This window comes from Heliangelus exortis, chromosome 26 (assembly GCF_036169615.1).
Source record: "Heliangelus exortis chromosome 26, bHelExo1.hap1, whole genome shotgun sequence".
NCBI classification, from domain to species: Eukaryota; Metazoa; Chordata; class Aves; order Apodiformes; family Trochilidae; genus Heliangelus; species Heliangelus exortis.
The window spans coordinates 1494189-1506013 of NC_092447.1; the positions used below are offsets into that span (position 1 = coordinate 1494189).

The 11825-nt window shown below is 50.1% G+C and overlaps 2 protein-coding genes across 2 annotated transcripts; both read right to left on the reverse strand.

Moving 5' to 3' along the window:
* Positions 1 to 991: 991 nt before the first annotated feature.
* SDHD (succinate dehydrogenase complex subunit D) lies at positions 992 to 4785 on the reverse strand. The gene is made up of 4 exons (XM_071769207.1): positions 4626 to 4785; positions 3233 to 3337; positions 2471 to 2615; positions 992 to 1638 (listed from the first exon to the last, which is right to left on the reverse strand). The coding sequence occupies exons 1-4, from the start codon at positions 4681 to 4683 to the stop codon at positions 1473 to 1475; spliced, it is 474 nt and encodes a 157-aa protein (XP_071625308.1). The 5' UTR covers positions 4684 to 4785; the 3' UTR covers positions 992 to 1472.
* Positions 4786 to 5960: 1175 nt separating this feature from the next.
* On the reverse strand, positions 5961 to 11825 carry NKAPD1 (NKAP domain containing 1). The gene is made up of 5 exons (XM_071769204.1): positions 11396 to 11825; positions 9671 to 9771; positions 8616 to 8771; positions 7995 to 8048; positions 5961 to 7331 (listed from the first exon to the last, which is right to left on the reverse strand). The coding sequence occupies exons 1-5, from the start codon at positions 11462 to 11464 to the stop codon at positions 6809 to 6811; spliced, it is 903 nt and encodes a 300-aa protein (XP_071625305.1). The 5' UTR covers positions 11465 to 11825; the 3' UTR covers positions 5961 to 6808.

Genomic DNA, 11825 nt, shown 5'->3' on the forward strand with positions numbered 1-11825 from the left:
ATTCTACTGAAGTTTTTTGTCCTTGTCTCACACAAAATATCTTTAAATCCCCCCTCCCCCCCTGTGCATTGTGTTTGGTCTCCAAAGAGAAAATATGCAACACTTTCTATGATATATGCTCAGATTCTACAATTACCAATGATGGGCACAAACACATCTTCCTTGCAATGACAACAAATGTTTCACTGATATCTAAATCAGACCACACCAGAAAGAAGCAACCACCTCAATTTTGTCTACAAGATTAGCAAAACAAAAGAGGGCAGCTATATGGTATTTCTTGTGAGTACAGGGTTAAATAAATGAATAAACAAACATTCCAATCAGATTTTTAAAAATCAGACAGTCTTGTAGAACTCAAACAGCAACTTATTCATTCCACTTATTGCACAATCAGACTGATGGTAACACCCAACTCTCTTCCTCTTGCTATTAATAGTACCACAGAAGTACCACTCAAATGTGGAAGCAGTTTACTGCTCCTTACTCGTGTGAAACTCAGAGAACAGAAAGCCAAGTACAAAGATAAACAGAACCTCATTTCCCATGTAAAATGCCCCAGACCAAAAGGAAATGAAGACCCCTGCCTTGGTCTCATGTCAAGCTATGAATAAAGGGTATGTTTGTTGTCTTTGAAGTCACACAAGAAAATGTGTACCTGTGTTTATTTAGAAAAAAAACTCCCCAAATATGTTGCAGGTGATCATACAGGCTCCAGGGAATTCTCCTAAGTCAATTATTGCTGCATTTTCTAGAGGACATGACTTTTATATTAAGTCTAAGACACCACTTTAAGTATTAAGGACAGTACATATTCATAAAAATATGTTTTGTTTTATAAGACATAAATGAAGTGATGTAGAGTAGCAGTATGAACAGTAACATAACAGCACAAATTAGTATTTGATCTTGACTTTAGGAAACAAACAATCTGCAAACATTTTCAGTGACCCAAAAGTAGTAAAAATCATTCAGAAGCAAACACACAAGATTTCTGCAAATTTTTTATTGTATGGATTATGAAAAAAAGTATTCCCTTAATACATCAAGTCTCAGGGTCCAGAGAGTTACAGGGTGTGCCTTACATACAGTTCAGCTGTTGTGTTGTCAGAAATAAGAATTCCATTTTCTCCAAGTCAAGTTTGATTTACAAAACAAGAAACCAACCAACAATTACTTTAGAAAAACATTCATTAAAGCTGCTGTGATGAGGAAAGATACCTTCAGCTATTTGTCATTGATGTAATTTACAGTGCACCTTAAATTAACTCACTCTTGTCTTGATATTATCCATTCTGAATCCACTTTTTCTAAGATTTCCATTCTTTCTAAAAGACTATCTCTGAACTTGCTGCAGTAAGTACATAATATGGACCCTTGGTTATTAATTTGTTTTGCATTCAACACGTTGGTAAAAATATGAAGCAGAGGCAGCAGTGAACAATCATGTTTGTCAGGAACTTGGTCACATCTCAGAGGCTCCAGAGCATGGCAACAGCCTTGCAGATACCAACATCATTATAGTTAAAGTAGCAGAGGCCAGCAAAGGTAACAGCTGACAGTATGTACAGACCTGTGTTGGCCAGTTTTATGGGTGTATCTCCATGGACATAGTCAGTTATTACCTGTCCAAGACCCCTAGGGAATAAGAGGGGAAAAAACAACTGATATCAGCAAGGAACACTCATTAAAATCCACCCAGTTTATGTTAGCATTCTACTAGGATGGCTTAAGCATATAATTTTTTTCACCTGCTATAATCTACCTGTTCAACCCATCATAAAGAATGCTTGAGTTCCCACTCAAGAAGAAAAACAAAACAACAATCCCCCCCCCCCCAAAAAGACCCCCGAAAACCTAAAACTAAAACCAAAACAAAATTCCCTGTATTATATCGGGCTAATATACACACTGCCTCTAAAGTGTCCTTATTGGTAGCAAGGAAACAAGATGTTGAGCACAGGTCTTTCAAACAACAGAACCTGTAGAATCTGACTTTGATATAGTGGTTGTCTGACTTCCAAAGACAGAAAAAAAACAAGTTCTTTCTTGGCTGAACAGCAAGATGTAGCTCTGGGGGCAGCCACTGTTCCCTCTGTTTACACAACACTGATTCTTTACAAGATAAAAACGTTGAAGATTCTACACTGCCAGTGGCAAAGGAAATTCTTTCTCGTGGGGTAAGATACTGTGTAAAAAACCACAAGAGAATATTAATGGATGCCTTAGTGGTAAAGTGTGTCCTGCCTTCTGACTGAGGGAACAGTGTGACAAAGACCAAGGCACAACTTGTCAAAGATCACAACAGCCACAGAACTTGGACAGTAAGGACTCTGTTTCCACCTCTTCCCAGACGTTTTACACTAGATCAGAAAATAAGCCATACACGTCACACATTTAAGACCCAAGACTTGGAGCCATCCTGCCTACCAGACTCTGCTTTTAATTCTGAGGGATCTATCGTGCTTACCAGTGGCCATGGAGAGTGAGGGCAGCAGCCAGGGAATAGTCCATGGCTGGCCCAGGGTACAGGTAGGCTGCAGGAAGGAGACCCAGCAAGAGGACACTGACAGCTCGCTCACCTGTCCAGTGCAAAGATGCAGCCTTGGAACCGCCTGCAAGGCAAGAAAATTGATGTTATTGTGTTACAAACTGGTTTTCAGTGCAAAGTTCCTGTCTTACCACACGGGGTGAGGGAAAAACCAATTTAAGAACTGTTGTCTGCCTGCAGAGCAGACTTCTCAGGTGCTATACTGCTCAGGACACAAGAAACAATCATCGTTTTCAAGCCATTCCTGCTACCAAGCCACAAGGAACATCCACCCTGTGTTCTAATTTCTTTTTTTTTTTTTTTTTTTCATAGAACTGGCTGGGTTGGAAGGGACCTCAGAGCTCATCAAGTCCAACCCTTGATCCACTCCCCCCGTGGTTCCCAGCCCATGGCACTGAGTGCCACATCCAGGCTCTTTTGAAATATCTCCAGGGATGGAGAATCCACCCCTTCCCTGGGCAGCCCATTCCAAGGTCTGAGCACCCTCTCAGTAAAGAAACTCTTTCTAGAAATTCTTTTCTTTAAAACCCTTTAACCCAACTTCCACCCTTCAAACCAAACAACCCAGCACCTTTGCTGCCCCGCAGGGTTTGTTTGTTTTTTTTTTTTTAACACCGTTATTATCTCCGGTGTTTAAAGCCGGTGCCGGCCGCGGGTCAGAGCAGAACCCCGGGCTCGTACCGTGTCCCTGCGGGGCAGAGCTGTGGCTCGGCCGGGCCGGAGCGCTCCGATCCACCACGGTCACCAAGGCAGCGGGACGGCGGAGCAGGGTCCTCCCCAGGAGAGCTGCGGAGAGAACGGGGACAGGGGGGTCAGGACCGAACCGGGGGGGGTCAGGACCGAACCGGGGGGGGTCAGGACAGAACCGAGGGGGGGTCAGGACAGAACCGGGGGGGTCAGGACAGAACCGGGGGGGGTCAGGACAGAACCGGAGGGGGTCAGGACAGAACCGGGGGGGGTCAGGACAGAACCGGGGGGGGTCAGGACAGAACCGGGGGGGGGTCAGGGCAGAACCGGGGGGGGGTCAGGACAGAACCGGGGGGGGGTCAGGACAGAACCGGGGGGGTCAGGACAGAACCGGGGGGGGTCAGGGCAGAACCGGAGGGGGTCAGGGCAGAACCGGAGGGATCAGGACAGAACCGGAGGGATCAGGACAGAACCGGAGGGGGTCAGGACAGAACCGGAGGGGTCAGGACAGAACCGGAGGGATCAGGACAGAAGCGGAGGGGTTCAGGACAGAACTGGGGGGGGTCAGGGCAGAACCGGAGGGGGTCAGGACAGAACCGGAGGGGGTCAGGACAGAATCAGGGGGATCAGGACTGAACCGGAGGGGTCAGGACAGAACCAGGGGGATCAGGACAGAACCGGGGGGGAGGGTCAGGACCGAACCGAACCGGGGGGGTCAGGACAGAACCGAGGGGGGTCAGGACAGAACCGGAGGGGGTCAGGACAGAATCGGGGGGATCAGGACTGAACCGGAGGAGTCAGGACAGAACCGGAGGGGGTCAGGACAGAACCGGAGGGGGTCAGGACAGAACCAGGGGGTCAGGACAGAACCAGGGGGTCAGGACAGAACCGGGGGGGGTCAGGACAGAACCGGAGGGGGTCAGGACAGAACCGGGGGGGGTCAGGACAGAACCGGGGGGGGTCAGGACAGAACCGGGGGGGGTCAGGACAGAACCGGGGGGATCAGGACAGAACCGGAGGGGGTCAGGGCAGAACCGGGGGGGGTCAGGGCAGAACCGGAGGGGTCAGGACAGAACCGGAGGCGGTCAGGACAGAACCGGAGGGGGTCAGGACTGAACCGGAGGGGGTCAGGACTGAACCGGGGGGGGTCAGGACAGAACCAGGGGGATCAGGACAGAACCGGAGGGGTCAGGACAGAACCGGAGGGGGTCAGGACTGAACCGGAGGGATCAGGACAGAACCGGGGGGGGGTCAGGACAGAACCGGGGGGGGTCAGGACAGAACCGGAGGCGTCAGGACAGAACCGGGGGGATCAGGACAGAACCGGAGGGGGTCAGAGCCGGGCCGGGGGGCTTGGGGGCCCGGGGGGCTGGGGGGGGGCACTCACCCATCTGAGCCCCGCGGGGCCCCCCCAGCCCCGCTCGCAGCAGAACCGACGCCGCCATCGACCCCCGACGGACCCAAGGGCACCGCGAACCGGAGCTGGAAGCCACCGGAGCCTTTCCGCTTCCGGGCTGGGAGGAAAAGGAAACTGCGGGGATGGGGAAATAACGGGGGCTGCGGGGAAGAGGAGTGGGATGTGAGCTCTGGGTGTGCAGCACAGAACGCTGACCGGGAGAAGCGGGGGAGGGGGTTCTGGTGGTTCTACTCTGCTTTTCTGAGTCCGGTTCTGGAGCCCCTGTGACCGGAAAGCCATGGAGGTGCTGGGAGTGTCGAGAGAAGGGGCAGGAGGGGATCAGAGCGCTGGAGCATCTCTGCTACTGAGAGAGTTGGGGGGATTCAGTCTGGAGAGGAGAAGGCTCCGAGGAGACCTCGTTGTGTCCTTCCAGGGGCTCCAGGAAAGCTGGGGAGGGATTTGTGAGGATGTCAGGGAGTGATAGGACATGGGGAATGGATTCACACTGCAGGAGGGGAGATTTAGATGAGGTGTTAGGATGAAGTTCTTCCCCATGGGGTGGTGAGACCCTGGCACAGGGTGCCCAGAGAGGTGGTGGGAGCCCCATCCATCCCTGGAAGTTTTTAAGGCTGGAAAGGGATCTGAGCAACCTGAGCTGGTGGGAGGTGGGTTTGGACCTGGATGATCTTAAAGGTCCCTTCCAGCCCTCAAAATTATAAACCAGTCCCTGCAGCAACCCTCTGGCTTGCCCATAACCCAGCAGCAGCTGCCTGAAAACTCAGGGCAGTGAGAACACTGCCTGGGAGGAGAGGCTTGGCCACAGCCAACCTACTGAAATATCTTTATTGCTGAAGTATCTGTGGGAAGCTGTACAAAGCAAACACCTCAAATATTTCCACTGGTGTACATGAAGCAGTTGCACTGTTACTGTGTGACTGACAGCAGAGAAAAGACCACCAAAGTGTGAGCAGCTGAAAGCAAGCTGAGCCTGCACATGGCTTTCTCCAAGTCTTTGCCATTAGCCAGCAGCCCAGGGCATGGAGACAAGAAGCCTTTTCACTCCAAGTGAAGAGGGGCAGTAAACAGGGGCACTGACACTGTTTTTTTCTTGTTTGGGTGCAGACTAATGCTGGAGCTGTGCTCAGGCAGTGACACAACCATCACATCACTGCAGCACATTTCCCTGCTCCAGCCTCCCCTGCTTCATCTCTGATAAGGCAGAAACACACGGATGGCACAGGGAGAACACAAGGACCACCTCAAACTTCTCAGGCCTGTGCTCTGTCCCTGGGCTTCACTCCAAAAACAATGACAAAAGCATCAAACTTGTCTGGATGTATTTATTTGTTAAAAGGCTTGGCTGATCAGCTGCAGGGAGAGTGGCCCAGTACCAAATCCTCCAGCTGTACACTGGGCAGGCCAGAGGCAGAACACACCACCCACCAAGGCTCTGCCAGCACACAGGACTCCAGCATCCCTCCAGAGAGAAGGGAGGAATGGCAGAGACACTGGCTGGCCCACAACAGGATTTGGAGAGAAGTCTAGAACAAGTAAATGCACTGGTGTGTTTTCTTCATCATTATGGAAGGATTCACTGCAGCTTCAGCTGGAATGAGAGTAATTCCTTCATGCTCCCTTCTGTGTCCAACTGACTGATCTGTGCCACCACAAGATCTGCTTTTGCTGGAGGATGGGAAGACAACACTAAATCCAGTGGGGCTACATCCAGTGACATTTCCTCTGTTATCAGACTTTTTGTGACTCCCCTCTCCTACTGCAAGTCTTGCTCAAGTATTGGGTAACCCAAGAAAGCAACCTGTTAAAACTTAATTGAAAAAAAAAAAAAAAAAATGTTTTTGGTGCACACTGTTTTCCCCCTGCAGACAGCTGATATTTTCGTGCATCAAAGGTCAGCCTGGTCACAGAATCTGAAGTTGGCAGGACCCACCAACCTGTGAAGCAGGCATCTGCTCCCCTGGTTCTCTGAAAGTCAATGGAAAGCAAAGAGGCACCAACTGCAGGCTGCCAGGGCTCAGTTTCTCTCCCATGGGGTGGCAGGATATATTTAAACCACAGTGTTGAAACAAGTTGTACCATGGGGCAGTGCTGAAAGATAAATACCTGCCTCTGTCCTCTGTCCTCTGCCTTACTGTCTGAGCTGCAGCCTAGACTCATCAGTCCTCCTCTGAGCTATCCTCTGATTTCTCATCAGTGGCCACTTTCCAGTTCTTCCTCTTGCTCCTCTTCTCTGGTACTTCATTCTGCCTCTCTGACACAGAGTTGGGACGTTTCTTTCTCTTTTTTGGGGGCCGTTTCTCCTTTTTCTCCTCGGATTCACTGTCCTCAGAGCTGCTGGTGCTTGAGCTGCTTGCATGAGAAAAGTCACTTTCCTGCCCAGATGAAGAGGTAGGATCCCTGGCAGGCACTTTCCTGGTCTTTTTCTTGCGCTTGTGTTTCCCTTTCCGGGTGCCTGAAGTCTCTGCTTCTGAGCACTCACTCTCCCGGGAAGACTCTGAGGATGTTCTCCCCTGCTCCTTTTTCTTTTTCTTCCTCTTTTTGTGTGATCTCTTTTTTTGCTTCTTCTTGTGGGATTTCTTTGTTTTTTTCTTTTTGTGTGCCTCACGGGCACTTTGCTTTCCCAGGTGAGATTTCTTCTTTCCATTCATAGCATTTTGTTCATCTCCTCCTTGCTGGTCACTGTGGAACAGAAAAAAGGATGAGGTAAAAGCAGCAGGCAGGCAGGCACATGGCAGTAAAGCCTTTTTCTGTCTCCCAGTTTTAAGCAAGACCATCAACCCATCTGGCTACAGCAAGGAAGTGGATGCTTCACAGATGTGGTGGCTGCATTTTTATTTCAAGTGCTTTTTGGGTCCACACCTTGCTCATGGCCCTGTTCATGATTATTTGAGCCAGAACCAAGCAGACTGTGAAATGAAATCCACTGAGTGGTGAGAACTCATTTACAGCACCTGACTTCAAACCTGTAAGCCTGGGGAATATTGTACTGGATGATTCTGGTGGGTGAGTTTAGGAATAATTAGTTCTGGGGAAGAGCTTATATTAAAGCTAATCTCTGCTCTTCAGGATACTGCAAGAATTTATATACTCTAAATAAGGAGAATCACAGAAAATACAGGTACACTGTGATGGAAAGGAGAACCTGGAGCTGGTGTTTGATTCTGGATCTCTGTTGGCCCAGACACACATTCCAGATTTAGAGCATTTTAGTAACTCAGCTAAAGCTGAATGTTTAATTCCTGTCAAAGACACAATGTCCTCCTAAGACTCAGCAAAGGGAGAACCACAGTATTGGACTGGGTTTTTTCCAGTGGACACTTAAATAAATCATCTGTGCCTTACCTATCTGTATCAAATTCCTCAGGGTACAACTCTTTATAGCCACTGTGACCCCATCTGTAAGAAAGAAGAACCATCTATTAGACACTGACAAAATGTTTAGGAAAAAGACAGAATTCTGAAAAGACAGAACCACAGAATCAGACAGCAAAGAAGGGCTCTCAGAACCTTTCCTACAAAGCAGAAATATGACTGATTTGGTTGGTACTATTTAAATACACCTTATGTTCTCAGCCTCTTTTTCATTTCTAATTAGGGACAACTACAACTCAAATTTCTTAGAAATAACCCTGGAGAGCACTAACTTGCTCTCATAAGGTTTCATAAGGTTTTTTTTCATAAGGTTGCATTTCATAAGGTTTTTTTAAGTTCCTTGTTAATAAACACCAGGCTTAGCTGCTGAGCTTAGGGCTGAGCTTTTGCTGCTCACTGTGACTTGGGAACTCCCCCCAAAAAAATCTCACATTAGGTATTCTGTGACACTGCAAAAGTTCATGCAGGTCACTTACTCATTCCCAAAATGAGATCAAGCTTGTGTACTGAAAAGAAAAATCTACTTTTTGGTACAAGCCTCCAGAAAGGTGCTTTAACCCCAATCAGAGCACATCAGTTGCCCTCACAGACCTGTCTGGCATGTTGGCTTCACACTCATACAGCTTTTTATTCCAGGATCGGGCCCTCAGGAGATCATCTTCAACTGGGTCAAAAAATGGTGAGTTCCTTGTTTTCCAGTCAGCTCTGTGTCCCTCCTCATCAAACCCATCACTGCGCATCCGGCTGCTGCAGAAAGACAAGAGTTGTCCTTCAGCTGCCAGCTCTGGTGGAGAAACTTTCTGAGCAAGGGAGAGGAGCAAAAATCCAGCAAGTCTTGGATGTCCATCCGTGCAAGAAGCAACCATTTTCACAAGCACTCACCGTGAACAGCTCTCACAAAAACTGGGCAGGAGCCAGCACTGTTTGTCAGAGCTTTACCAAGGCCCTGTGTGCAAAGCAGAATTCCTGACAGAGGAGCAACAGATACAAAGTGAGAGGGAGGGGTTGTCTTGCCCTTTGGAATGAAGGCAGTTCTCCTCTTCTAGAATATTCTGCAGGGGCAGGCCAAGCAGATGCAGAAAGCCACCAGCAGGTTTTGATCCTGTGGCTCTGGTTTTGAAGTGCTGCACTTCCTGGGATAAGAGCTGGGGACTCTGAGAGGTGCTTTCCCCTGAGAGACCCCCTAAAACATTCCCTGCAGCATTTGGGCTTCCAGAAAGGGGAAGCCCCCAACCTTCCCCCTAAACCCAGTTTTCATGTAGCTTGTGAGATTCTGAGGATGCTTTAAGGGGTACCACAAAGCACTGGTCAGTACTGGTGCAGTTCTGGTTACTCCCACCCTCCATGGTAATAAATCAGGTGTTCCCCACATTTTCACATCTTACTGGAGTGATTCCTACCCCCACTGCTTCAAAGAGCCCCAGAAGCCCAACCTCATCTTAGTTTTCAAGACTAAGCATCTGATGAAGAGATAAAAATGCAGACTTAAGGTCTGACCTCTCTCCAGAAGGAGGGAACAGAGGAGTCTGTGCAGTTTTCATGCACTGCAAACACACAGGCACCACAGAATGGTTTTAAAGTGTTGTAACACAGAGGGTGCAGCCACTAAACCAAGACAATTGTCTCCTCCACACAGCTGAACCTACCTGGAGGTGTCTGACAGCATTCTGCCTTGCCTTTTCCAGTAAGTCTCCTCTGTCTGCTTCTCCCACTCCCTTATTTTCCACATTTCTGTCTCTTCCTGAATCTGAAAGTCACAGAAAGGAAACAGCTGTAAGACTGGGGAGACTTTACAGGTACCAACATCAGGTTCTAGCTAACCAGAACTCCTGCTAACAAAATTCACAGCAGGCTTTCCTACCAGATAAAACCAGTTTATTATTCCCAGCCAAGGAACCAGAGGTGGTAACACCCTAACAAACCACACAAGGATAATGGCACCAGAAATTATGGGTTTGCCTGATTTTGCTGTCTCAGCTCTCACTGTCATTCACTACTACACCAAACCTGGGTCCTGTTAGAGAATTCACTAAATAATCTGGAAGGCCCAAGTCAAAATGAGAAATCACACTCCAGGGTGCACAGAGCAAGTGGTCTGGAGCAGATTTACAGTTCTGGTACTGACTGTAAAGGGGTGATTTCAGAAATTATATCTATGAGTTGGACCTGATGAATGATGTCAGGAATTCAGGAGTTTGTTAAAGCAAGCAGCTTCTTGATCTTGCCCTAAAATACTCCCTGTGCACATTAACAGAGATTTGCTGATGCAATTAAAGGCACACACACAGCACAAGTGGGAAAACAAAACAAACCCCAAAGCTTTGCTGCTCCCACAAAGGCAAAAGGTGATTTCCAAGAGTCCTCAGAGAGCAGGGGCGATTTTACAGGTAAATATAGATGTATAAAGGTAAAAATATCCACACACCTTGCCTCCCCAGCATGTGGCCTCAAGGAAAAACGAGTTAAACTGAGACTGGAGCAGATTTTTCATAGGGCAATTTTACAGGTAAATCATAGAATCCTAGAACTGGCTGGGCTGGAAGGGACCTCAGAGCTCATCAAGTCCAACCCTTGATCCACTCCCCCCGTGGTTCCCAGCCCATGGCACTGAGTGCCACATCCAGGCTCTTTTGAAATATCTCCAGGGATGGAGAATCCACCCCTTCCCTGGGCAGCCCATTCCAATGGCTGAGCACCCTCTCCAGAAAGAAATTCTTTCTAATGTCCAACCTAAACCTCCCCTGGCACAACTTGAGACCTCTTGTGCCCTCTTGTCTTGCTGAGAGTTGCCTGGGAAAAGAGCCCAACCCCCCCCTGGCTCCAACCTCCTTTCAGGGAGTTGGAGAGAGTGATGAGGTCTCCCCTGAGCCTCCTCTTCTCCAGCCTCAACACCCCCAGCTCCCTCAGCCCTTCCTCACAGGACTTGTGCTGGATCCCTTCCCAGCCTCCTTGCTCTTCTCTGGACCTGCTCCAGCACCTCAATCTCCTTCCTGAGCTGAGGGGCCCAGAACTGGACACAGGACTCAAGCTGTGGCCTCCCCAGAGCTGAGTGATATATATATATATATATATATCAGTGATATATATATAGGTAAAAATATCCATACACCTTGCCTCCCCAGCATGTGGCCTCAAGAAAAACTGATTTAAACTGGAACTAAAGCCCTTCACTTATCCCATTCCCCCTCCAGCCCCGCACCACCGGGAAGGTCCCCGCCGTCCCGAGCCTCGCAGACCCCTCGGGTCAAGGCCCGGGGGACTCTCAGGGGCCTCTCCCCCGGGACCCTCGGACAAAAGCCGCCCGCAGAGGGGGCACCGGGGGCCGCCACGGAACCGCCGAGCCCGGCAGCCCCCGGCGAGCCCGGCCCCACCTTGTTGTGCGCTCCCGTGTGCCGGATGACGTTCCGCAGCAGCACCTTCCCCACCGGCACCCGGGACATCCTCCTGCCCCCCGCAGCCCCGCGGATCCCGGCACCCCCGGACCCGCCAGGCCCGCACCGGGCGCTGAGCAGGAAGGGAGCGGAGAGGCCGGGCCTGCGCTCGGCTCCCGGCCGGAACCGGTCCCTCCCCGAACCGCCTCCTCCGCACAGCACACTCCGGGACGTTCGGCGAACCGCAGGCCCCGCGACGCGGTCACCACGGGGCTGAAGGGCCTTGGCGGCGGTGCCGGGGTGAGGGGGGGGTGTCAAGCGAGCAGCCTTCAGCTCTTTCGCCGGTGGTGCGGCGGGTGCGGGGCGGGGGTGATCGCGGGGCCGGAACGCGGGGAAGCGGGAGGGGGACGGGAAAGGGGAAGGGACCGCC

Coding starts and splice junctions, on each gene's coding strand:
- SDHD (XM_071769207.1), bottom strand. CDS start 4,683: ATGGCGGCGTCGGTTCTGCTGCGAGCGGGGCTGGGGGGGCCCCGCGGG. Junction 2,616..3,232: donor CTCTGCCCCGCAGGGACACG/GTACGAGCCCGG, acceptor CTTGCCTTGCAG/GCGGTTCCAAGGCTGCATCT. Junction 1,639..2,470: donor CTCACTCTCCATGGCCACTG/GTAAGCACGATA, acceptor CTTATTCCCTAG/GGGTCTTGGACAGGTAATAA.
- NKAPD1 (XM_071769204.1), bottom strand. CDS start 11,464: ATGTCCCGGGTGCCGGTGGGGAAGGTGCTGCTGCGGAACGTCATCCGG. Junction 8,772..9,670: donor ATGCTGTCAGACACCTCCAG/GTAGGTTCAGCT, acceptor GTCTTTCTGCAG/CAGCCGGATGCGCAGTGATG. Junction 8,049..8,615: donor GAAGCCAACATGCCAGACAG/GTCTGTGAGGGC, acceptor TCTTTCTTACAG/ATGGGGTCACAGTGGCTATA.